The 26,467-nt window shown below is 40.8% G+C and overlaps 2 protein-coding genes and 1 long non-coding RNA gene across 8 annotated transcripts; 2 read left to right on the top strand and 1 right to left on the bottom strand.

Moving 5' to 3' along the window:
- The first annotated feature begins 42 nt into the window (after positions 1-42).
- On the top strand, positions 43-4,014 carry LOC128787725 (uncharacterized). 2 transcript variants are annotated; one of them, XR_008430818.1, is made up of 3 exons: positions 43-519; positions 3,568-3,740; positions 3,928-4,014. It is a non-coding gene; the product is annotated as an uncharacterized LOC128787725 (long non-coding RNA). The 2 variants fall into 2 exon arrangements; XR_008430819.1 differs by lacking the exon at positions 43-519 and adding an exon at positions 2,870-2,954.
- Positions 1,770-22,978, bottom strand: AMN1 (antagonist of mitotic exit network 1 homolog). 5 transcript variants are annotated; one of them, XR_008430817.1, is made up of 8 exons: positions 22,802-22,978; positions 18,589-18,721; positions 16,210-16,354; positions 15,627-15,844; positions 14,186-14,242; positions 12,485-12,596; positions 9,293-11,926; positions 1,770-2,938 (listed from the first exon to the last, which is right to left on the bottom strand). XR_008430817.1 is itself a non-coding variant. In XM_053942080.1 (8 exons), the coding sequence occupies exons 1-7, from the start codon at positions 22,846-22,848 to the stop codon at positions 11,853-11,855; spliced, it is 786 nt and encodes a 261-aa protein (XP_053798055.1). In that variant the 5' UTR covers positions 22,849-22,978; the 3' UTR covers positions 9,383-9,524; positions 11,836-11,852. The 5 variants fall into 5 exon arrangements, 4 of the variants coding, with proteins under 4 accessions (XP_053798055.1, XP_053798054.1, XP_053798056.1 ...); XM_053942080.1 differs by lacking the exon at positions 1,770-2,938 and having other exon boundaries at positions 9,383-9,524; positions 11,836-11,926; XM_053942079.1 differs by lacking the exon at positions 1,770-2,938 and having other exon boundaries at positions 9,383-11,751; positions 11,836-11,926.
- ETFBKMT (electron transfer flavoprotein subunit beta lysine methyltransferase) lies at positions 4,012-8,782 on the top strand. Its single transcript, XM_053942078.1, has 3 exons — positions 4,012-4,374; positions 6,893-7,023; positions 7,748-8,782. Exons 1-3 carry the CDS (start codon positions 4,055-4,057, stop codon positions 8,110-8,112), a joined length of 816 nt encoding a protein of 271 aa, XP_053798053.1. The 5' UTR covers positions 4,012-4,054; the 3' UTR covers positions 8,113-8,782.
- Positions 22,979-26,467: the final 3,489 nt, after the last annotated feature.

Below are 26,467 nucleotides of genomic sequence, written 5' to 3' on the forward strand. Positions count from 1 at the left end.
ACGGGAGCAGCAGAGGAGCGGGCAGAGGTCCCGCTTGCCCGAGGGGCAGAGCCGGCATCGGGCGCTCTCTCGGCGGCCGCTGCCTGCGGTAGCTGCTGCTGTCTCCGAGAGACTGGAGAGCTTCCCTGGCCCACACCGGATTGATAGCGCCCTTGATCTGATGTGCGAAGGGGAAAACCCCCCTCATTTTCCCTGCCGTTCAGCTGGGACGTGTGTTATCGCTACATTTCCCGCGTGGATTTTTATCAACGTTTTTAAACACAGGGCTAGTTCGCATTGGCGCACGCCTTTCAGAAAAGCCTTTCAAACGCATTAGGAGCGGAGCAAGCCCACGGCAGCGAGCAGGGGTCCGGACTCGGAGCGGGGCAGGCGCTGCAGGACGGGAAAGAGAAGCGGCCCGGGCTCCAGCGGAGGCCGCGGCGGCGGTGCCGGCGGCTCCGGCGCTGCCGCTTTAAGGGCGGGCGGGCGGCGGGAGCGCGGCCCGGCCCGGCCCCGGCACAGCGGCGGCGGCAGCAGCAGGTACGTGCGCGCCGGGCGCTCCGGCCGGGCCGGGCAGCGGGCCCGGCTGTCCCCTTGCCCCGGCCGGGAGCTGCCCGTGCTGCCGAGGCCTGCGGCCGCTTTGCCGGGCGAGCCGAGCGGCGATGGCGGCGGGGCGGCCCCGGCCGCTCGGCCCGCGGCGCGGGCGGTGTTTGTCTCCCTCGCCGAGCGGGCGTGGGTAGGGCTGGCGGGGTGGTTGGGCTTTGGACGGCTCTTGGTGCCTTAAAAAACAAAAAAAAAACCAAAAAAAAAAAAAAAAAACCAAAACAAAACAAAACAAAAAAAACCCCAAAGCTTAAATTTCATAGAAATTGGGGTTTGGTTTAGGGTTTCGGGTTTTTTTGGGGGAAGTGAGGTTTTTCTTATGTGTTTTGCTACGTTTTGTCTTCTGGTCCAAGTTCTACTCACCCACTGATTTATAGTAAGACGGGCAGGCCCGTAGTGTCAAATGCAGGGATATCCACCCTGATTTCATTCCGTGTAAGATGGACGGGCCAGGAGTGTCAAGCACAGGGATATCCATCCTGCTATCCATCCTGATTTTATTCCCTGTAAGATGGACAGGCCAGCAGTGTCAAGCACAGGGATATCCATCCTCATTTTATTCCCTGTAAGATGGATGGGCCACGAGTGTCAAACACGGGGATGTCCATCCTGATGCCTTCCCTCACTAAGCATTTAAGCTCAGTTTGGCATCTTGAGCACTGAGCTCTTGGCAGGTACTGACGATTAATTTCAGGAGAGTAACCATCGTGACAGGCCATGCAAAATAAACGCTACAGGATCTCAGCCCTGCTAATTTGCAGCAATTCGTGGAGAAAAGCCAGCATACAGCATTTGCTGACAAGATTTATCTCTCCAATTGATTGCAGTTAACATCATGCTTCCCTTAGGCAGATGAGGATTATAGAGCTCTGCCTTCAAGAAGGAAGGCATTTGCTAATTGCATTCATTAATTACATGGACTCTGCTGAATGGCATTCTCCAGTGTGGAAAAATGCAAAATGTTTGATCGTGTGTATTTATTTGTAATAGAAACATAAAGCCTTTAGCCAATGATTTAAACAAAGATTTAGTGGGAATATCAGACTAAATAGCAGAGTGTGAATTTCACAGCTTAACGTTTTAGTTACTAAGTGATGAAACTAAAGCTAATACTTAAAGCAGAGGCCAGCACACAACAAAAATACCACTAAACACCTGTTATAGGTAAAAATTGACCCAGCCGAATTAAAAAAGAAAAAATAATTTTTATTATAAAGATCAAATTCTATCTGAGCCAGCCACAAAGAAAAGGACAGTGCCGAGCCCGGGATTGGCGCTGGGTGAGACACAGGTTCAACCACTCTAGCAGAGGGTATCCTATGCTTCACATCATCCGTTCTGCTCGAGCAGTTTTTATACAGTTTATTTTGCTTGAGACCGGGATTTCGGTGATCAGCCTTTTCATTCCATTCAAAGTCCCACATATTCATAAAGTCCCTTTTCTCTGCGCTGGGTTGAAGAATCCGAGGTCCGGGAAGCGGTGTACATCGATTATGAAGTTACGGGAACCCGACATTGAGATGCATCCCCCGGAGATTCCAGCGATTCCAATCTCGGGTAGTTGTCGGGACGATCATCGCTTGTCCGTTCCTAGATAATCTCAAGAAACGGCCCATCTCCGAGCGAGCCACTTGTATTAACTTGTAAATGAAGCCTTGTCTACTATGGTTTCGACATACATGAGACAGCCCCCCACCCCTTGCCCTGGCTCGCTTGCTTTGTGTCTATATTTAATCATATAAAAACTCCTATCCATATATCACTTTATAGGTGCGAATGATGCTTATTACACATAACACATGTATTACTTTTTTTCTAAAGATACAGACAAATAAAGAAAAACTGATCTAATTAAATACAAAGTGTTAAGACTCTTTCACTGGCATATTCTTCCTGTTGTCCCTTTGTCTAATTTTAAGGACAACCTGCACAGCTTGAAGTTGTCCATGATTCTTCTGTTGTGAAAAGCTGTCGGGGCTGGGATGAAAGTTGTTTTTCTTCATGCATTATTCTGCTGGTTTGTGGAAACCACTGCAGAAGAAAGAAAGCAATTACAAAACAACGAGTTCAGTTTCTTGTTTGTTTGTACTTGCAGTCTTGCTGTTGTGGAAGCACAGGCCTGAAATGCTTCTCTGGTCGTCAGTTTCAGGGGAGGTTCAAAAGCTGTGCCCTGAAGCAAGGAAGTCTGAGTTATTGAAAAGAAATTAGAGAGCAAGGTGAAGAAGGAAAAAGGATACGGAAATACTAATGGATGGTGAAGGAGATCTAAGCAGGGAGGCTGGAAAACATTTCCTCTCCTTTCAGGCCACTTCTTGCTGAGTGTACTTGCAGGATCAGCATAGGAAAGGCCCAGGGTCTGCAAGAGAAGGCAGGTGAGGAAAGTTTGGTTATAAAGTGCTGAGAGGCTCTTCCTTTGCCTCTCAGTGTAGTACTGTGGCTCTCCACTCTCCATGCTTTTGATTCTTAAATGAATCTAAATTCTGACATACCAATCCTTCATTCTCCTTCATTGTTTGTGTGAAGTGTACTACACACCTTGAGTGGTGTGACAAGGCCATCCAGTCCGAATGTATCACCTTTTAAAAACTTAATTTAAATGTATTGGATTCAGTTTCTCTCTTCAGACAGCTTGTAGCATGTTTATATAGTGTCTCAGAGTGGGCTACAGGGATGGAGGTCTGTTTTCTTCTACAACTGAGAGCATCCACATGAGACTATTGCACAATGAGACTAACCAATCCTTTAAAATACAGGCTGAAATGCGATGAATTTGGACTACTCTGGTTAAGATCAGTTTTGGGGTTTTTTTAAATTTTTGTCAGTTTTGGAGCTCGCAGATTGATAAATCTTAGGGAGAGAGAGGAAAATTTTTAATTGCTTGCCTTTAAAAAAATGTTTTTGTATAAAGATTCATCACCATTATAAAACAGGTAATTAATGCTGTCTCTTCAAGCAACCTACTGATAACCACTGCTATGTCCACAGGCCCTGCAATGCCAGAGTCTTCCTGCAAACTCTGAAGATTCAGTGGAAGAACCCTAAATGGGAGTAGATTGCTGTGTGTATATCTTCAAGGCAGAGGGAGAGAGATGTTAAAAGGTTGCACATTCAATTTTTAGCTCTATCGGCTGTCCCACTAACAGGTCGTTTCTCACTGGGTAAGTTCAGAGTACTCTTCTGAATGGGTCTCTTAATAGCTTCTTCCTTGAATACCACTTCTTTCAGCCTTAAGACTGGGCAGGGGCAAGGCACAAGAGCACAGGGATCTCCTCTTCTTAAAGTCCCTGTTGATGCAAAGCTTTGAATTCACTGAACATCACTTAGATAGCACTTTTCTCCTTTCAGGACTTGCCATTCATCACTATGAAAAACAACGTCCTGTGAGTTCGTTTCAAGCTTTGTGCCTCATCACTTGCTTCAGATAAGCTGTGCTCTGAGCTCTCCTGAGGAAAGTTGGTGTCCTTGAGGAAGCATGGCCTTCCGTGGCTGGAAGTGGTTCCTCCTCTTGGGCAGGCAGAACACCCTTGCCAAGGTGTGGAGAAGTAGGAGGGGAGGCCCCTCTCTGTGCTGGAAGCGCTGCTGCCACTGGAGCACAGGCAAGTCTCTGGACCCCGAGGTGAGAGCGTTTTTGGAGGAGAACACTGAGGTCACCAACAGCGGGCACCTCACACCAGAGATCCGGCTGCGCCTCCTCACCCCTCGCTGCAGGTTCTGGAGAGAAAAACCTGACCTGTGGCCTTATGGGGACCCTTTCTGGGCAATTTACTGGCCAGGTGGCCAAGCCCTCTCCAGGTATGCAGCAAAATTCACCACAGCTGATACATCCAGTAGGCCAGACCTGGCTCTGTAGCAATTCCTACTGATGTGTGTTTGCCTTTTATGGGTGCATTATCCATCCTCCTCTCTGCTTATACTGGAGTGTCCCAATCTCTGCTGGCTGGCAGTGAGTTCCAGCACCTGCTGTGTAAAATAATTTGTGTCTTTTAAATAGAAATTTGTTATAATCAGTGGCCATGCATGTGCTGACAACAGGGCTGAATTTGGGTCCATAGAAGGGCTATGCACTTGTTATCAAAACCTAGTGAGGTGTTTAATTCTATCACTCTAAACAAGAGTTTTGTCACAACGTGTGAGACAAACAGGAGTGTGGATGTGCCTCTGGTCTGTTGAAAAAAACAGTTTAATGCTGATGCACTTGGAGTGCTGGTTAGCCTGAATAACTCTCCTGATCTAGGATTCAGCAGCCTTATTATTGTGACTTTTTGCAGCTTTTAGTCACATCAGAAGCCACATTTTGATTTTGGCCACTGACTGTCAAAATGTCTTTAATGTTCCTGATTCCCAAGAACTAGAGTTCTTTTATTTTGTGAAATCAAATCTCTCACTTAAACAGCAGAAAAAAAAATACTAATTTTTACAGCAGAGAACAAGCTGTCAAGAGTCCCACATAGATGAAAGGGAAGAATCTGAATTGGGGCGTTACTGTTTTTCTGCAAGAAAGCATAAATAAGAAGGCAGTTTTGACCAGGTAAAAGATGAGTCTTACTGTTAAATTATGAGTTGACTATGCCATGTAGATGAACTAGAGTGCTCCTAAACATGGGGTATATAAAATAGATTAGTTAATCTATTAATTTTGCTATAATATTATTTGCATGCTCAGATATTTGGCATTTCATTACTGTCTTACTGTTTATGCACTGGTTTGATGTATTAAGAAATGTCAGAAATCAGTTGCATCATTTGGAAGAGTCAAAAGGGAGCACAAAAACATATGGTTGCCTCCATAACTGTCCTCCTATCACAGCTGGTGTTTCCACAGCATCAGGAGTCTCCTATTTCAAGCTACTCTTCGTGTAATTCGAGATTCCTCGTTAACCCAGGAGGGCAGAGACACTGTGTGCACTGTGCCAGGGGACACAGCAGCATCCAGCTGTCCTGAGTCACCACAATCAGCAGCAGCAACTCAGTAACCGCTTAGCTGAAAATAAGGCATTAGGGCCACATTGTGCCCTACGCAAATTACCAATGGAAAGTCATGGCAAATCCCAGCAGAGTCCCTGGAAAGGAGAAACAAAGCACTTCTGTGGAGATCCCACACCGATCCTTGGTCCTGGTGGTAAACTAGGGCCTGTCCTTAGGGGAGTGATGGCCTCAAAGGAATGCTGTTAAACATCTGAGCTGCTGAGCCTCAACACAAATGTTCTGCACTTGGCAAGCTTACTAGGCCTCTTGGTGCCATTCCTGCTGCTGTTTCCAAGCCCAGACATTTCCATCCATCATCAGCGTACACCAGTCTTAACATTTCTGTTACAGTTATTTGCACTGGAATCCCCCTGTAAGAGCTGTGCTTACCTCTAGCCCTCTGTGAAGAGTCAGCCATCACTCTCCCTGTCAGAAGATAACACAAATGTAAAATCCCTTCTTATTTCTACTTCACAAGAAGTTATGGAAATTGGTAGTAAAATTATGGCAATTTGCAGTAATTCAGTTCTTCCAGGGCTCTTCTCCCTGACACCTGGGGCTTTCCCCTTTGCAGCAAATTGAATTTCAAGGCAATTGTTAAAGTTTTGAACCCTCTGCAATGGTTATAATGTGATTCATAGTATTTAGCAATAACTGCTACTTGCCTTCTGTCAGTTCTCCACTTCCAGCCTAAAGGTTTTTCAGGATTTCTCTTGGCAGGTGTCAGCAATTAGATGAAGATACCCCTTTCTGCTCACCACAGCTCTATTCTTTTTCTTATTGCTACTCAGGAACAACACTAAGCAGTCTCAAAGTATTTGCATCTCTATCTGCATGGCTCAGGAAAAGAAAGAGGAGACTTTCCTCTTCTTCCAAGCAGTTGCATAAGCAGTGTTTCAGATTGGTGGGTGGACACCATATTCACTGTGAACACATCATGTTTGTTCAGTCAGATTGCTTTTAATTTCTACAAATCCTTGCTTCAGTATTTCTCATACATTCTGATGAATTCTAGTTACCTAGAAGTGTCTACTTGCCAGTTTGTGTCTACTTAACAGATAAGCTCACCTGTCAGAGAAGGCGCTGATTGACATAAAATGTTGCTTACGTGGCTGAATTTGTTTTTGTTTATGGGTTGAGGAGGACACTAAGGGAGAAAAATTATGGTTCTTGCTTTTTATATCATCTGAGACAAATAAGGAGTTTTGTGGCAGCTGCACATGTGGAATAGTGTTAAGGTACCACACTTCATTGCATGTTTGGAAAGAAACTCTTATGCAGTGTAATGTAAACCTGAGAAATTTGCATGACCTTGTTCATTGCTTTAACAGCTTTTTTCTTTCAGGTATATTTTAGATAATCCACATGTGGTTAAAGGGAGATCAGTTCTGGATCTTGGAAGTGGATGTGGAGCAACAGCAATAGCTGCTGTGATGAGCGGGGCATCCCAAGTCCTTGCCAATGACATTGACCCTAGTAAGGCTTTTTTTCATCTCTGTGTAAAGATATGTACTAATTTTAAAAACACCTTTAACACTTTTCTTTGCTCCATTTGGGAAAAATTCAAGTTACAAAGAGAATCCTAAGAATGCTAAAAAGAGGAATGGGTTTTGCCAGTACTGGAAGCTGGGTTGTACCAGCCTCTCTTGGCCCAGGGATATCTCCACAGCTCCTTAGAACAAACAGCAAACTTTCTGTCAAGTGTTGTCCATACACCACCACAGCTGGTTTGGATGAGAACTCCAAGCACAAGGAGCAAGTTGGCTTTTCTGTAGGACCACAGCATTTTCCTGTACTTTCATGTATATCAGGGCCTAGATTTTGCCTTTTTCCTCTAGACTTTGTCTTTCCATAATTGACTTACGAATACAGTTTATTCATAATTTAATTACTCATTAGTTAGGAAGGAAGTATATCCATAGATTAAGGCAGTTATTATATTCTTCTTCAATTCCATGATTGGTTTCCACTGGTATCCATTCTAGGAAAAAATCTTCCCTGTTTCACGGTGTAATGAGGTTAAAATTTCATCACTTCATGCTAGATTTTGACTCATAATAAAAACTGTGGAATCCCCCTAGATAGGATGAACAACAACATTTAAGAGATGAAATTAAAAGATGAGTCACAGAAATATGTAAGAGGGCTGAATGGCAGAATCCTAAAATGTAACTTTAATTTTCCTTTGACTTTTCTTCAGTTGCAGGAATGGCAATGATCTTGAACTGTGAACTGAACCACCTGAATCCCTTCCCCATCACCATTAAAAACATCATTAATTCAGAGGCTGGCAACTGGGACCTCATAGTTCTAGGAGATATGTTTTATGATGAACAACTTGCTGATGGTCTGCATCACTGGCTGCAGAAGTGCATCAGGATTCACCAGACTGAAGTGCTGATTGGTGACCCTGGCAGGCATCAGTTTTTAAGCCACAGCATTCGCAGTCAGCTGCACAAAGTTATAGAATATTCACTGCCTGAGTATACGAGACAAGAAAACTGTGGGCTAACATCAAGTACTGTCTGGAGTTATCAGCCCTCAAACAGCTTAGATGATTCTTGAAGCTGCCTTTTTATGGGATTTTGTCTCACTTGATTGGCTTTTTGCAGGTATATAACATGAAAATGGGAATTAAACAAGGAACATTATCTGTTAAAGTAAAGCAGCTTGTTGTACCTTCACTGGACTGATTTCAATCATACTCACTGAGGTTTTTGCTCAATTTGATGTAAAAGCTACATGCAAACTGTATTCAAAGGGGCCTGCACTGAAGTGCAGATCTACAGACAACTTACATGTAGGAGTTTGCATGCTTGATGTTTCCCATGTGTATTTGTGTCTTGCTGACATTACTGTGAAATGTTTTGGATGTCCAGCATACTGCTGTGGGGAGAGGGCTGTGGCTGAATGACTACTGCACTGCTTCCACAGGCTTTTGCAGCTTATTTATGGAAAATTTCTAAATATAGAAAATTATTGCTGTCCTCCATAAAATTCTCCACTAGATTATTAACTCATAATATGCTCAACTTGAAGTGCCTTGCTCTTTTTCTGAATATCTCTTCTGAATGTCAAAGTAACTAATTGGAATCTCCCCCCCTTCCCTCTATAATAAAAATTTCCTCTTCCTTGAAACTGACAGAGTGATTATGTAGGAGTTGCACCCAAATCTAAACTCTGCTTTTTGACTGCCAGCCAGTGTAAAAGCTTTAATAAATGGAAAGTGAATAAATAGTACCAGCTACAGGGTAACTTCATTCCCTTGAGAGTAGGGTCAAATGATCTACATTCTCTACATTACCCTTTGCAAGGGTAAACCAGGCAATCTGTCACCTTGGGAAGCTGCTGAGGGATGAAGAAGTCTTTACTTCTGTGACAAACAGAGGGTAACGAAATAAAACCAGGGAATACAAGTCTGATGTAATTATTTTCCTGTTCTCCTGAGGAGATGCTGGACAAACTCCAGAATCATTCTCAGTTTTATGTGCCAACTAAGAACCAGTTTCATCTGCCAAACATTGTAAAAAAAAAAAAAATCTGATCCTCAGGTAAGATGCTGTAACTGTAGATTTGAAGAAGAAACCAATGTTTTCAGAACAGTCTCACAGGAAGTATCAACTTTAGCAGTCAATTATTGAACAAGCAGTGGTGGGGAGCTAATAACTGCACCATAGACTACCGTGCAGTGGTGCCAGGTGCTGTGGTGAAAGCTTACAAATGTGAAAAAGTGTGTGGTACTCACTCAGAAAACCATGGTGTTCATGAAGTAGGAGGTTTAGGAGTACAGTCAGATGTACATGGTTCCAGAATCCAACAAGTTTTCAGAACTATCCAAACAGCCAACTTCTAAACTTTAATCTTCATAACAATATGTGGATATTCTGCAAGGCTCACAACAATAACAATGTCCAAATAATAGAGAATATGAAGTAGTAAGCACATCCATGAGGTTCTTCTCCCACTTCACCCAGTGCCTGTAAACATTTGTTGAAAATTACTGTGAACCAAAAAACATTCCAGTAGAGTTATGCAAATACAAAACACAAAGTCTGAGTAAGGGCAGACTCAAGCTCTAACAGTGAAGGATTTAAAGTAACTTACATTAAACTTTTAAACCTAAAATTACAGTGTTACCTCACTGCAGTGTTGTACAGCTTTTTAAGGACCAGGTGAGGATGTACCACTAAGTCACACATTGAGAACAGGCTGTAGGGGAAGATGGTAAATCTACAGGCACACTTAAGGGTACATATAAGCTGCATTTGCCTTCAACATGACAAATCCAAGGTTATATTAGCAAGGAGAAAAAAGTCATCTTTGCCACTGAGATTAGCAGTAGCACTGTTTCACAGAGCTGCCTAAAGAGCTATATGATTCAATATCAAAAATATTGCAACACAGATTTATTGTCCAAGAGTTCAAAGGAACGATGGGCCCTGATTGATCCCAGGGATTCCACAGGGCATAACAATGAACTACTCCTCAGCAAAAAAAACAAAACAAAACAAAAACAAAAAACCAACAAAACAAACAAACAAACAAACACAAAAACAAACCACCACAAAAACTAGTAGATTAGGTTATTAGGTCTCTATCTGGTGCAAGGATTTGCTGCAGTGACAGCTGTCAGATGCTTGTGGCTACTGTAGCAAAATCAACTCCTTCTCGAACCAGTGGTTTGTACTGGTGCAGTTACACTCACAGAGATCATAGGAACACATCCATCACTGGGCTGAGCCACGCAACAAGAGTAAGGGTTTTAGGTGCTGGTCTTGGAAAAATACGCTTTTACTGACACCTGAACAACTTTTCTAGATAGACTTGCACTTTCAAAAACCATATAATCAACAGAAGAAGAAACATTATAGTCAGACATCATAATATCCTTTAATATTGGCAACAAAAAATACCTTCCATGCAATTAGACCTGAACTTTAAAGAGATTAATATAAGACTAGTTTATTTCTGCAACACTTAGGTGTGGCTATGACAAGAGTTAAATGGTAAACATATTCCTTATGGTTGCCTAAACTCTTCAGGTTTCCATATGTCATCAAATCCATGTTAGACAACCATAGCTAAAGCCTTCTACCTCCACATCCAGAGGATGAACCCTGTGTGCTCCATGCCCTTATAAAGCTAAAATGGCTGGCATTAAGGAGCTTCATGCAGAAATCATAGGACTCTGACTGGAGGTTATGCTGGTTCAAGAAAGCCAAGGAACATGACTTATAATTGTGATGAGAGCACTGCTCCATCATGTAATAAACTCTCTCTACAGTTCAAAAATTATTTTACAATACTACTATAACTGAACAATACAATTATTGATATTTTCAGCCTCTAGGGGCCACTGAATATTTAATGAACTACATATAGCAGAAGACATACTCACCATCCTGAGATGTATATCCTCAGACACTACATTTGGTCCTATTTCACTCACAGATAGGTTTATGACTACCGGTGTTTTGTTCCCTAAAAGGATTTTCATGTAGAAACACAGGCAAAAGCCAGGGCAAATTAAATATTTGCCCATATATAAAATCCTGTTCTTGGTCACAGCTTCTACTCTGAAATTTGTAAAGTCACCATAACAATTCCAAAGCAAGTTTATGTTTACACATTCACAGGCTGTACTTTTGGATGTGTAAAAATCCAGCAAGTATTTGATGGTAAGTAAGAACAGCAACCTGCAGCATCAGTAACATAGAAGAAAGGTACCTATGTTTTTTATTCCAGATCTAGCAAAAGTATGTGGTGAAAGGAGATTCTTTGTTACTACTGAAAGTACATTTGTATCACAGTTAATGCCACCTCCAATCACCAGTTCTGGCTGTTGATTTTAGTCAGATTCAACTCCCATCTTCACAGCCACTGCTGCATGCCAATGTTACATTTCGGCTGGGTACTTTTAATTGCAAGTATCACCCCAGAATACAAACTCAGAACACAGATTTACCTAAACTGGGTTTGTAGCTAAATTGATAGAGGATACTAAGTAGCAGCCAAATCCAGCACTTCGGGAAGCCTGAGCAACGGCCCTGTAATATTAATTACAGTTTAACTTTACTCTTAATGAAGTTTGATCAATGCGAAGACAGACAGGGCTCCAAGGAGAGACAATGGGGAAGCCCAGGCCCACAGGCAAGGACTGGAATGGCAACGGAGACCTCCAGTGGGAAGCAGGAGGGATGCAACCTGATGGAACAAAAGTCACCAGCTAGTTCTTCCAAGGTGCTTGTTTGCTGAAAGACCTCTCCCACCTGTAAACTTGACACTCACATGTACAGGATAAATAATCAGTAAACAGTCCATGTTAGTTGTTTGATTTTGTTTGATATGATGAGTTGCTCCAAAGCATCTCGGGACCGATCTGAAAAAGAACAAAGGAATTTCTTGTTATTCATTCAGAATATACAGGTGGTGTTTGGAACAGGCACACAACACAGTAAAGGAATTCTATATCTGCATTTATACTTTTGCTATCACAATATCACATTTCAGATACATCTGTAGTATCTTGGTTCTTTTTTCAGTCACCTAATTGTAAAGCATCACCAACCAACAGAAGTTAAAACACCCACAGGCTGTCCTATTCCATTCCACTGTTTCTTGAAGGGATACTGTTCCACACTTTTGGAATACAGTAGGGGTTTAAGATGTTAATATTTTTCTGAAATCTTTGGGTCTTCATCAGCATGCTGAAGGGGAAAAAATACAATTTCCAAACAAACAAAAAAATCCCCTCTCTGAAGGCTGCTGCTGCATTTCAAAACAAAACTCTCACCTTGCTTTAAAAATCTCAGTGTACAATGATTATTTTATCCAATAAGTTATTATTTCTTTGGGATTACTTATGGAGTACAGTGTGCTTTTCAGAAAGCAAGAAGGTATGATCAGCAAGTAATTATCTTCTTGTAATTAGACCTACCTGTTATCAGTGGGCATCCATGGAAGAGAAAAATGTGTATCTTGGGACAACAAGTAAGGACGGCTTCTACAGCGATGTCCGTGAGATTCACACAGCGCTCCATGTGGATCTCCTGACAGGAAAACAGGAATGACAACAGCCTGTCAGAGCACCCAGAGTTTTAGAGGCAAAGCTTTCCTTTGCCCAACCCATTTCAGAGATCCCCAACCAGAAGGAATTATGACCTCTGTGCATTGACCTCATATGTGGTCCCGTACAGAGCAGGAAAATACCCTAAGGAAAAATAAGACAGCTTTTCTGTAAAGAGTCTAAACTAAAAACATGAAAATGTAAGAGCCTGAGACGAGAGATGTGGGACTCCAGGCAGCTCTTCAAAATGCTGCTTATTGTATAGAAGATATTATTGTAACAGAGCTATGCCTACAGCTGCCAGCTACAGCTTATAGGCAAGCCTGAAGCCATTTTAGTTCTGGTTACAACACATTATATATTTTTCTTTGCTGAGCATTTTAATACATAACAACAAATCAGCATCATACACAATACCTTTACTATTACCTATACCCTATCACAACTACTATCATTACCATATTATGGTCTTTACTATCCAACCACATGAGTTAGTATGTTACAGTTTAAGTTTAAAGTTGTTTTTCTGTTTTCTTGCAGTGGAAAATTCTTAGACCTTTTTTCTACTTGCCACAAAGGCATGTTTGCCTATGGCACCTTTCTGCTTTTCCTAAGACTTATTTCTGCTTGGTAAAAACATATCTTTTTGTTTGTGGTCAACATATCCTTTGCTCTAGTCATAAAACCTCCTTCCAGCTCAACTTAATCTTTGCTTTCTTGGTGGTCCAGTAACGACTGGCTCAGCAATTCCAATTTAGACATCTATTGTTCTTCTACATCAAAACTTGCTTCCACCTCTATTCCGTTCTCAGGTTCTACATTCAGAGAGCTTTCTGCCAAGCATACATATCTGTGGAAACTTCTTGTCAAACTTTCATCTTTTCCAACATCAAAGGTGTGTTTTCCAAACACACACACACACCACTCAAGACATCTGAGTAAACTCTTCAATGAGATTCCATGGGATTTGAGTCTCATCACTTTGCCTATGACATTCTCCTACCAATTGGTTGTCCAGGAAAACAGAACCAAACTGGTGTTTCCCAAAATAGCCTCTGCTGAAGTTTCTGGTATTTCTATTTTATCTACATGGTTCCTAAAAGAAATCAAAGAACTTCTTCAAGATTAGACTAAACCCTACTCTTTTCTACATTTCTCTACAGCTGTACAGTTACTGCTTTTTGTACATGCTAGGAAAAGATGAAAAGCAGAATAAGGAAACAGATTATTACCAACTGTTTTTCCCCTCCTCTAAATTGCCTTACCTATCAATAAATGCAACATATAAGAAGAAATGCACAAAAAAGACCATCAAGTGAAATTAGTGAATAGTGAAATTAGGATTTGGTAAAATATACTTTGGAGATCGTAGGGTAAAAGTAAAAAGAACATTGTCTTATTGGAAAATCTTTGCAATTTATGAACTCCAAGGATCTTGAAAGAGGACAGAAATGAAAGTCAGTCAGCAAAAACCCTCCCTCAGAAGTAATGCTGCTGATAATAGTAATTATAATTTTAAAATGCAGGTATTTTCTTTTGTTCATCCCTTTGTTATTAGGTTAACTCAGTTACCTTTAAATTCTTTGAGCATGTTCCACTCACTAGTGCTACAACGCCATCATCTGTTACCTGAGGAAAAAAACACAATGGATTAAAGCTCAATGCTTTCAAACACAGCTATTTGGATGCAAAAATTGTATTAATTTATTCACTCCCTGCAGTCAGTGAATGCACATAACACTACAGTAGTTTCTTCCCAGCTAAACTAGCATAGAAAATTATCCAAGGTCGGTTTTTTTCATTCTACTGTTTCATCTTCCTGCCACCTGATCCAGCCTGGCTTTCTGCAAGGATACTTCCAACTGTGTAACTGCTATTTCTGCAGCTTCCTTGTCTCATTTAACAGTGGGTACAAGAATATGGTCAGAGCATAGCACTTTAAATTTATAGGTTTAAAAAGCATTTCTGCTCTACCTAGACCAATTTGGATTGGGGAAAAAAGTAATCATAGCAGAAGAGTTAAAAAAAAAGTGTAAACATGTAGTTACTGAAGAAGCTTTTACTTAATTTAAAATGCACACAGGGAAACAGCTATTTTCTATAAAGGAAGAGAAGCAAGGAAATAAAAAAAGCAATGAAGTAAGTCTGGATAAATAAGAGTTAAATGGCAATAAATAAAAATTATGAAACGAAATATTAAGACTCTTCTGATACTCTACTTCTAGAAAAATCAAAAGAAGAATAGCATCTAAAATAAGAACCTCCTACATGACTTCCAGAACTGACATTTCATTGTGAATGCTCAGTACTGGACTCACATTCAACATAATTACTCACCATCAGCGTCAATTGAACGCTACACTTACTGCAAAAAACCTTTCCCTTGCTTCATTATTTCCCTGTAATTATGAAATATGTTACAGGATTGCTTTTGCAGCTTGTCTCCCCCTTCTCATGGTGAACACTGTTGTTAAACCCTCTTCTCTGCCATTTCTGACATTTCAAATGTCATTCTTTCAGTGTTGACTCTGTAATATAACTCTGACAAGCACAATCACTCCTAAAATATCATTTAATTATGGAATGTTTACTTCTACTAGGGGCTTGTACTGTTTGACATCCTAGATTATCACCCACATCAGTTTGTCCTAACTGAAAGCAGGCAATAATCTGTCCAAGATTCTACTTTCTTTAAATGGAATATTTTGGATTATTTTACAACTTAAAGAAAATTATTGCACTAAATAAATATACTTTAAAAAACCCAAGGCAGATTCTAACAAAAGTTTATCTTTGGTTCACCATTCATGCTCTAATACCAAAACATGTATTTTTCCAGTCACTAATAAGAAAAATATACCCTTACTTTTCCTTAAGAGGCAGAAATTAGAAATAAACTATGGTCCTAAATCTTGTCAAGAGTAGAGCTACAATGATCCCCTTTGAACTTTATCAAGACAATCTTAAAAAAAAACCAAACAAAAGTCAAGTGGCCAATTGCCACCATAGCTACCTGAGTAGATGAGAAGTCCACACTGTGAAGAAATTTGCAGTTCTCTCCTAGTGCCTGCAGAGATGCATCCATGATGCCTGAGCAGCTGCCCAAGTTCACTATTTGTAGGAATTGGCAGTTGAGTGCAAGAGCCAGAACTCCACTGTCAGTTATATCACAGCACCTTTTGAAAGATGCTTCACGCAGGTAGGGACAGGATAAGGCCAGTGCTATGACTCCTGCCAAAGAAACAGCACCTGAAAGAGTCATTCATTCTCTAACATAACCACCATGCTGAGTCCAAAGGCTCTGGAACAAGTTTTGAGGAAGGAATAATTAAGATAAAATGGAAAACATCTTGAGCGTAGCGTGGTTTTAGCAGAAATTTAGCAGCAGAGTAACCTGATAGCTCTCTCCTAAGATAATTAGTGTTCTAGACCTGAAATTTACACCACTGGAGAGACTTTTCGTTAGTACTGGGGTGGCATTGGGGATTTTTTTTAAGCAATATTTACCCTAGATATATTCTTTGCAATTTATTCCAATCTAACAAAAAAAATAAGCCAGAAACAAGATCCCAGTTATCTGTGCACAGATAACACACCTTCCGAAGTAATTCCAAATCTGTTCTCCTTGCAAGAATTTAAGTTGATTTTTTTCAGCTGCTTGCAGTTATAAAGCTGCAATAATGCATTATCTGAAATATCACAGTCTCGGAGATCCAGAGACTCCACAGCAGGGTGCAATACCTGTAATAAAAACCCACCATTTCAGTCAAACTCTGCTATGCCATCAAGCACATGCATTTTTATATAAAATACTTATACTATTAGACACCAGGTAGAGGTTTGCAATAGAGGGTGGGGTTACCAGTCCTAGGAACTAAAGACTAAAGAAAATCTGGTTTATTTGTGCAACAGTTCAGCTCCTACAGCACGAACTGTTTCTGTGACATATGGAGCAGGAACACATTACTGCTTAAACTATGGATACACAATCTTGGTGGTTCACTTGCTACATGTGTACCCAAGACAATGCCCTCACACTTTTTAGCACAACTTTGGGGTCAGAAATCTGCAGTGAAAAAAAAAAAAAAAAAAAAAAAAGCTGACTTTGATCAAAACTTCCACCTGCATAAAAGGTAAGAGTGATATTTGGAAGGTATTTTCCTCTTAAGTATTTTTCTCACCCACACACACTCTTTTGCTCATAAACAAGCACTCTCATCACCATACCATGAAGAGGTACCAAATCCTCATTAAATGGGATCTTTCACTCCCACAAGACCCAGACTGGAATTTTTGTGAAATCTTTCCCAAGAGAACATTTATGAAAGTTAGACCCAAAGCAGTGGAAGGCCTTAGATTTTAGTAACAATAGGCAGATACTCCCTTCAGCTTGTCACTCCCATCCTTAACTCCCAGGGATAGAAACGTAAATTTCCATAAACCAGCAAAGATAACAGCACCGTTGATAGGCTTGTTAAAGCCCTATTCCTCCAGTTGTTCACTCAAACAAGGTACAATAAAGATACAAGGAAAACTGGCTGTTTTGCAAATATATAAGATTTTTAGATAGACAAAGGGTTGTCTGGATGCAGCACACACAAAAAAAGACATTTAAAATACAGGCTTATATTTCTGTGGACACATGCTGAATGGCTTTATAAAACTTTATGGTTTATAGTGATTTTAGAAGAAGGAGTTTGGCATGCATGTGGATGGTTGCTACAAGCAAAAAGCAAAGTAAAAGGGGGAAAGATGCATGGTAACACAAATTTGGACAAGAATAGGGAGGTAAGAGATTAAACAGAAGTATACACAAAAATTCAGATTAACAGAATTTCAACTGAAATTTAACTTCAAGCAAAATTCTTTTTAAAAACCCTGAAAAACAGAGAAAAGACATGAAGGACATGAATAAAAACAAATGGGAAACTGCTAGCAAAGAAAGCTAAGCTATAATATGCCCAGGAAAAAAAAAAAAAAAAAAGATGACAACTAAGGATATAATTGCAGGAAATTGCAGGAACAGAGTAAGGAAAAACACATGAAAAAAGAACCAGAGCAGAATTTCCCAGGGTCACATGGAAAATAGGCTCCAAGAGAAAGCACTGATGAACTGCTAAATGAAGACAGAGGACTTTAGGAAGAGACAGCATAAACGTCTGTAAATTAAAGTCTCTAGTTTATTTCCAGACTAAAAATAGCCTCATGGATTTTATGCATTCATACACACACAATCACATGGCTTTAATTATATAATCTGTTGTTTTGAAATTATTCCTTACTGAAAAGCTAGCCTAAACCAGATTTTGTCCAGTCAAATTTTTCCAAAGAACTTGATTTTTACTCAAACACTTACTTTGTGTAAGCACAGAATCATTTTATTTAAAGCTAAATTGTTTTGTTTGTATGTTTTCCACAGTGCTTCTGCCTCTAGTGTTGGCTCCACTATCACAACTCTGAGAAACTGATAATATTTGTCTCTTGAGTTACAGGTCAAAGCAGGAATGCACAGGGAGTCATTCATTTTCTGTTTCACCAAGGCCAAATTTTAGCTTCCTTCAATTCTCACACCTCTCTTTGAGCCTCAACAAGATAACAGTAAATAAACAGCAAAACAGATGTGCCCCTGAATTTACAGCTGAAGAAATGTCATTAACTGGGGTCATATTGAAACACTGACACATCAGTGTGCAAAAAGGGATGGGAGAATTTGAACTATCAATTCCTAGCTCTGCCATCATTATATTTCAAGGAACCAAAATTTAAATAAATTATATGGAGACTGTGTGCTTAGTGTCAATAGAATTTTACCAACAGAATTCTAACAAGCTGCTGAAATCCTTTATATAACATATATATAAAATAAATTATGCATGAGCATCTTGAAACACACTACACTCAGGAACAGACAGGTGTGCAAGAGAGGCTGCTTTACTCTCCCAAAATAGACAGTATGGTTTTGAATGGATTCTTACCTCACTGATATTTGCATCAGTAATTTGCCCTTGCCTACTCATTAATTTAATCAGTTTATCCTTTATATTGGGTGGCAATGACTTAATATCTGCAGAGTATCTGGAAAGATTCTTTGTCAAACACTGAAGGCATCTGAAATAAAGGAAAGTTACAGTATAGTCAAAAAGAGGCATTACATTGTAGAACTACAACAATCAAGCCATAAATTGTCATCTTCTGCATCTAGTTATGGTTCCCTCAGACATTATCAGTTTCAGCTGTTCCATGTTACCATTCAGCTGTTGCCCTTTGGGATCAAGCTGATCCTTCTGTGAAACTGTTCCCTAAGTAAGTGAAGGCAAAAATCAGCCCCTCAACCATTTTTTTCTGTGCATTTCTCAAGCTGTCTCTGAAATCCACAGCTGCAGTGTGAGCTGTTCAGCATCTGATCTGAATGAAAATCCCCTTGAGTAAAACTCTGAGGACACAGAAACAACACTGCCAGGACAAGTGGCTGAGTGCAGGGGGCAGCAGCAGCCTGGAGTAATGCCAAATTAAATTTAGCATATAATCAAAGCTCTGGAGTCGCCGTGTTAGAAATGAGAAGCTTGACTCAGCCAATATATCAAGCAGCAATTCAATTTATTAATTAATTTGGTAACTTATGAGCAAAGACAGCGCTGGGTACAGTGGTGGGGGCTTTCCCCTCCAACTGCACACTGATTGCTGGGCTGGCTGGTATTCATTGATCATATTCATACATATTCAAAAGCTTTTCTCAGCAGTTTCTATTTCCAATTTTTGACGTCATAATTCTATACTTTAGGATCATAAATCTATGATGGTGATATTTGGTTCCTTTCCAATTTCTATACTCTATTGTCATCTATTCCAGGTTTCAGTATCCCAGGATGTACATCCCAGGATGAGTATCCCAGATGGTGGGGTCTAGCTTCCAGATGTGGGCTCCAGCTTCTATTTTCTAGGACCATTAATCTAAGATAGTGATGTCCAGCTTCCCTTTTCGAAATCATTAATCAGCGAAGTTGATGTCCATCTTCTTTTTCCAGGATATTTTCACTGTTTCGTTAGGAACTTGGGATAGGTTCACTTCCCTCTTCTGTTTAAATCCTTTATACATTCTAAAGCTACAGTTTAAAATCCTTAATACAAAGCAACATTCTAAGGTTATAATTCAAAGGTTCTTATTACAAAACAGCTTAAGACTTAATTACAAGCAAAAAGTTCTTATCAAAAAGCAACATTCTAAAGTTATAATTCAAATACTATTATTACAAAACAGCTTAAGACTTAAAATAGTTAATTGCAAACAAAAGATTGGTTCAAAAGCCTTCTTCCATGCTATCCTAAGTTGTTTATTAGAACTCATCTTTATAACTGTCCCATGGCCATGTTCCATACATTTCACAATTACAATTACACAGGTTGCCTTTATTTACCTGACACGAAACAAACTTTGTATTTCACACCTACAGGCAACTGGTTTTGCAACAAAACTTTGTCTGGCATCAGGATGCCACCAAACTGCAGGAAATCAAATTCACACCAAATAAAAACTTTAAAGAGGTCAAAATATTAATGCTGTAAAAATCTGAAGGGTAGCACAGATTTAAGGCAGGAAAGAAGCAAGATTTCCAGCACGGAAGCACATTTTAAAAAGCCACTGAAGTTCATACAATGTAGGACAAGCACCTCTAGCAGGTCACTGCAGAGGATACTGTATGGAGGAGACATTTCAAGCAGAACCTGAGCAGTTAAACCCAGGCCTTGCCTGCAGACACCCTTATATACCCAAGCACACACCAGGATCACCTTTAACTCATTCCTGCAGAGATGTGCAAGAATTCCATGCTTTCACAGAACCTCACTGACTGCTGGATGTGAAACATAAACTTTAAGGAATTTAGAAATTTTAGAGGAGCTAAGATTTTAGTTAGAGACAAGCCTTACTAGAGTTAATTAAAATAAATGAGTAGGCCTTGATGAAGTTAATAGTTAGTAGCTAACTAATAATTGATTGCTTGTCAACACAATGTTTAGTTGGCTGGGTTTATAATGAAGAATATAGAAACTGACAAATAGATTTTAGGAACATAAGACAATTGTGGGCCTCCTCTGTTCCAAAACCAATTGAAGACAAGGAATGGGAGTTCTACCAAGGTTCATTTGTAATATTTGCATTGAAAAGGTAGAAAGGTCAAAATGAGGACCTTAATGAGGAAGACTTCCTTAAATTTCCTCATTTTGGGACCCCTCCCCATGAAAGGGACCACCGACCCATTTCAAGGAACAAACTACGCATGCTTAATAGCTTTTGAAATGATTAGCATACAAAGCAAGGAATGGGATGTACCAAATTATGAATATGTATTTGTATTTCGGGTATTCAATATTTGTACAGATAAAAGGACTCTGTGATCACCTGAAAGGTGCGGTGTGTATTTGGGAGCTATCCCGCATGCTGCCCAGCGTTGCAATAAGCATACACTTTCTAACTTTAAACTGTTAGAGAGTCTCTGTCCATCACAGTTGGATATTGGTACTAGATCAATATCCATATTTCTTTAACAAATCAGATGAACTCAGCTGACTGATCAACAGAGAAACTCTGTCTCAGTACATATAGATTACACCATCCACATTCTTTGTTTTGAGATTAAACAGTTTATATAACATTCCTCTACCTGACTGGAGAAATTAAGAATAGTTGTTTACCTCTAAAAAGAAAAAAAAATCTTATCAAAGATAATAAACACACCATTTATTATCATCTCTGAAGACCACAAATGTGAACCTGCTCACAGACCGGATCTGTGCAACATGGTGAGCAGAAAGCAGGGGCTTGTCTCACTAATGCAGCTTCAAAAGGGGCTTCTAAATCCAAACCAACTACTTAGTTCAAATCTGCAGAAAATACTCCAAACCCAACGCAGATACATGGAAATCAATGTGAGCTATGCCAACTGTCTCTTACTACAGCATATTAAATTTAGCTTGAATGGTTATTAAGGTTAATCATGTTCTTTTCAAAAAGCTGGTTGATATTCTCATAGTACAATACTGATTTGCAGTTTAAACAATTAATCATTTAAATTCTAAAGGTTTTCACAGTAATTCTACTTTATAGGAAACTATAAAACACTTATTGGCTACACCATGGCAACTATAATCTTATCTTCAGTGCTTTAAGGTACGAATAACAATCTAACTGTACTCTCTGCTAGCTATTCTTCTTCTATCTTTCAAATGAAATATTTTATTCCTGTGCTGTTTCTAACTTCTTCCAGAACACAAAGGATTTTGACATTGACAGATAACGCAGAGAATAGAAATTTTCAGTTCCCCTTGGGAGTTTCAAGATAGAGCTTATAACTAGCAAATTACATAAAATAATAAAATAATAATAATAAAAATAGACACACAGGATGCTAAATGTAGCTGGAACCAGTGCATAAACAGACAATGAGGAATATAGTAGCTTTTGTGCCAAAAATATGTAACAAGAAGCAAGCACACGTCGTAAGAGAAGTTCAAGGCAAAGTCACCCTTTGCAACACTGGGGACACTTAGTGACCACCAGAGACCCCTTTAGCCGACCCTCTAGGACCACAAAAGGACTGCCAGTGTGGATGTATGCAAATTAGTTCTAGGAAAGTGGTATTTATGTACTAGCCGGGAAGCATGCTTTAAAGAATATGTATGAGCACTACAGAATAAACATCTCGTCAAGTGTCACGATATACTCACTTAGAGGAAAAACCTTCCAGATACGTCCAGCTATGCAATAAAGAATGCCTGCTTTCTAATAGTTCAAATTGTGTTAGAAAATTTGTTTTCTAGTCAATTTCGGTACCAACATGGAAAAACTCAGAGCAAAACACCATTCAGTGGATTCTCTGGGGCCAGGTGAAGCCAGGGATCCTCAGCCGTCCCTCCACACCCGGATCTGTCAAGGATCACATCCTGTTACCTCCCTGCCAAACCTCGTCACCCGTGTCACTCCCTGTCACCTGCCCTGTAACTCCTCCCGAAGGGGCACTTCTGACAACCCCTGCCACCTCTCCCGCAGCTCCTGAACGCTGCCGAACCCTGCCAGCACCCACACTCGCTGCAGCCGCTCCGCCACCGCCGCCGCAGGCCTGCCGAGCCCTGTCCCCCTCCCTGAGCCCCTCGCAGGGCGGGCAGGCGGGAGCGTGTCGGGGCGGCACTCACAGGTCCAGGAGGAGCCGGACTTCCTCGCCGGCGCCGTCCCAGCTCATGGCAGGGAGCGGGGAATGCAGCGGGGCCCGAGGAATGCAGCGGGGAGCCGGGAATGCGGGGACGCCGGCCCGGCCCGGCCCGGCCCGGCTGTCGGTGCCGAGATGGCGGCGGCGCCCGGCGGGATGACGGGAGATGTAGTCCTGCTCCCGGCCCGCCTTGGATCGCCTCGGGGCCGCTCAGGGAGCGCCTCCTGCAGCGGCCTGGGACGGGGAAACACCCCGCAGCGGCAAAAACGCGGCTCTCACTCCCTATTTCCAGAGCTTAATAGTTAGGAGCAAGTGTTCTCCCAAGCCTGGAAGAAGTACGGGGAGGCTGGGAGCCTTCCGGCAAGGGCCGCAGTGGTTTTAAGCGCTCTTTCCTCCTTGCTGCCATCAGTGGAGGCATCCCACAGCACCGGCTTTCCGATTAGCGCCGTCCATCTGCAGCGATAAGAGCCTGCTGTCTGTCTGCCAGCTCTTTCTTCCTGCAAATAATTTTGTCTTTGTTTTTGATTTAGGTTTATTGGTGGGGGTTTTGTTTGTTTGTTTGTTATTTGTTTGTTTGTTTGTTTTTCTTTCCTTTTTACATTTCTGCCTTGTTTTAGGCTGCAAATGCAAGATGTGGCCAGGGGTGTGTATTCTATTGCCAGCTGTTAGAGGTGGGGCAGTTTTCTTTACCTCTTCCAGGACCCATCTTCCCTCTGGGAAATATTTTCTGTTAATGGGCCATTGAGTCTGTTATGAATGAGGTCCCATATGTCCAATTCCATAAACTACAAACTTAAAATTTAGCAGCAGTTTTAATTGAGGTCAGCCATTTTAATTGAGATGAAATAATACAATCAGATATAATTCAATAGTTACAGGAAAGAAATTTGGCAGTGATTTGGATAAAGCATAAACAAAAACTGATCGATCGGGGTACGGGGAGGGCTTCCCACCCTGCCTCCTGTATGAAGGCAAAAGGATCCCAACACAACATATACTGTGTGCTGATACATAGTCATCATTAGTTCCCATAAATCTCCTATTTTCGATTCTTGAAATCTGTGTCACTCTACTGCATGGCACATGCTCCCATTGTTGCTATGGGGCCTTCTGGTCTCTTCGGGGGTCTTCTAGGAGGAAGGCCGAAGGTCTTCCTGACATGTCCTCTGGGTAACCTGGCAGGTGGCACGTGCACATTGAGCTTGGTGTTATATAAATAAGCACTATGTTCCAATTAAACCTTATTTATTTCATAGATAAGATCACTATTTTAGACTCCCTGTCTGGAATGGTCCCAACTTTATTCATATTCAAGGTCGATCCTGCTCTGGGAGTTGTCTTTTAACTTCAGTTTACGCCAGTTTTGGTTTGGGAGTCAATTCCTGACTTCCTCCATTCCCAACGCCGAATCCAACTCCTGAACCCTGTTTCCCACATGTATTCTTGAAAAAACCCATCTGCTTCTTAACAGTAATCACATACACCTTTCCAATTATTTTCCCAAATTATTGATATAATTACAATTTTGTTAGCATGAATCACATCCATTTATAAAAAGTCTCACTGCATGACTGATAAAATTACATCATCCCATTGTGAGATGCTCCACCCGAGGGGAAGAGCCAAGCATTCCTATGTGAATATAATCTGAGATTTGGAACACCACAGGAAGCCTTTCCCTACTGGATTCCCAGAGGAGCAGCTTTCTTTTCCACTGGATTCCCAGAGGAAACCCAGGCCCATCTACACCACCACTAGACCTTCAGAGGAAAACTACACCCTTCCACAGGATCACTGCATCAACAGATGCTGATGTATGATGATGCTGCAAGGCCTACAAAATATATTTTGTGATTGGATAGTTATCCATTAGTAGGTAATTGGATGATTCAAATTGTACCATTATGGTGAAAGCTATAAAACCCCCTAAAGGAAAATTGCTTGTATGTGACCTGTTTGACTGTGACACCTTATGCACATAATTAAATATTTATCCTTGCAATGCTACTCAGTCATCGTGAGGCAGTTACTGAAACAAAGGTCAACAAGCCAAACAATTTTCGTCTGTTAAAAATGCATTTATTAAGCTGGCTGTGAGAAAGCATTAGAGCCTGTGCTCTATGAAATGCTTCTCTAGAAGCATTGCTGTTCCATATTGATTTCAGTGGGTTTATGCAGCATTTTTACCACATTTCCCTCTTTCCTTTTTTTGGTTAGTATTCAATAAACAAGAGGTTAGGTGTATATTCCACCAAGCTACGATATTTTTAACCTATTGTTGATGCAAAACCAGCCAGTCTTCCTTATCTCTTACCTGCACATCCAGCTGCTTATCTTCCTGTTTTGCCAGTTTTGCTTACTAAATTTCCTTCCCGTTGTTAGCTATTCTGTTATACTGAAATTAATATCTTTATTTTGTTAAGTTATAGTCATGTCAATACTTTAATTCACATCTGTTAATTACAGGCTCCTGGTTCCAATGGCAGGCCTCCCTGAAGATCCCTTTCCTGGGGTCAAGAGACTTGATAAAGCTGTAGCAAACTGTGTGGCACTGACATATTCTGTGTGCCTGAGTGACAAACAGCATAGGCCTGGCTGATGAGCAACCAGTTCTTTTCCTGTTTTTCACAAGATCCAGTTAACCACATTCTCCAGCAGTGAGTCTGGAAGTGGGTAGTAATATGGCTAGGGTAAGTTTACTGTTCAGCTTTTCAGCTGGAAGTAATTAAATAATTACTAGCCCAATGACTATAACTGTCTAACCTCAGGAGCTGCTTCTGAAGCAGGTCATGAACTGCCAAACTTCACACTGTATGTTGTATCTCAAACTGGCATCATATTATCCCAAAGAACAGACACATGCAGCTCTTACACTGGTTTGACTGCAGGCCGCTGCAGGAAGGACTTCAGCCACATCAGCTGAACATGTGGAGAAACTGTTCTGATAAAGCACCAAGCTGTAAAGAATGACTCAGGAAGTGCTCTAAATCAGACACTCTGCAAAGAATGAGGCCTCAGCTTGTGCTGGTATGTAGGGTTATTCCTCCCCAGCTGCAAAAAAGCACTTGCCTTGGCTGAGCTTCATTAGGTTCCTATCTGCTGATTTCTCCAACCTATCATTTGTCCCTATTCAGAGGGACATCATGATGTTGCCAAATGAAAAATCACCTGTGCCTTGTGGCCTAACACAATGCTTATTCTTCAAAAACCACTGGCCTATAGAACTGCACAATTTCCATTCTACAAGAAGAACTGGAAAGCAACCAGCCCATGTGCCAACTTGTACCAGTTCACTGGGCAGTCAGGTATCATTTTGGAGTCAACTACCAGGGACCACCTAAGAGACTCCCAGGATGGAAGAATATGTGCATAAAGGGGTGGGAAAATGTTCATGATTTCATGGAAATTATTATCATATGTATGTTTATTCTGGAAAATCAGTGAATATGCATGCAAAATACAGTATTTAAACAGGAGCTTTTCTTTATTCAGCATGCACAATATTTTGGAAGAGATATCCCCTCGTGCATCCAGCATTCAATAAAGAATACCTGCTTCACAATACTACATTGGTGTTAAGGGTTTTTTAAATTATTATTTTTATCCATTTTTGGGAACAATGAGTAACATCAATCACTATTTCCAGTTTTGA

The sequence above is a fragment of the Vidua chalybeata genome, chromosome 5, assembly GCF_026979565.1.
Source record: "Vidua chalybeata isolate OUT-0048 chromosome 5, bVidCha1 merged haplotype, whole genome shotgun sequence".
Taxonomy (NCBI): domain Eukaryota; kingdom Metazoa; phylum Chordata; class Aves; order Passeriformes; family Viduidae; genus Vidua; species Vidua chalybeata.

Bases quoted from the DNA above. Each gene is read 5' to 3' on its own strand.
- ETFBKMT (XM_053942078.1), top strand. From the start codon at position 4,055: ATGGCCTTCCGTGGCTGGAAGTGGTTCCTCCTCTTGGGCAGGCAGAAC. The intron at 4,375-6,892 runs GTATGCAGCAAA...TTTTTCTTTCAG, and splicing joins GGTGGCCAAGCCCTCTCCAG to GTATATTTTAGATAATCCAC. The intron at 7,024-7,747 runs GTAAGGCTTTTT...ACTTTTCTTCAG, and splicing joins TGCCAATGACATTGACCCTA to TTGCAGGAATGGCAATGATC.
- AMN1 (XM_053942080.1), bottom strand. From the start codon at position 22,848: ATGAGCTGGGACGGCGCCGGCGAGGAAGTCCGGCTCCTCCTGGACCT. The intron at 14,243-15,626 runs GTAGCTATGGTG...TTTTTTCCTCAG, and splicing joins TGGACTTCTCATCTACTCAG to GTAACAGATGATGGCGTTGT. The intron at 12,597-14,185 runs GTAACTGAGTTA...TTTTCCTGTCAG, and splicing joins CATGCTCAAAGAATTTAAAG to GAGATCCACATGGAGCGCTG.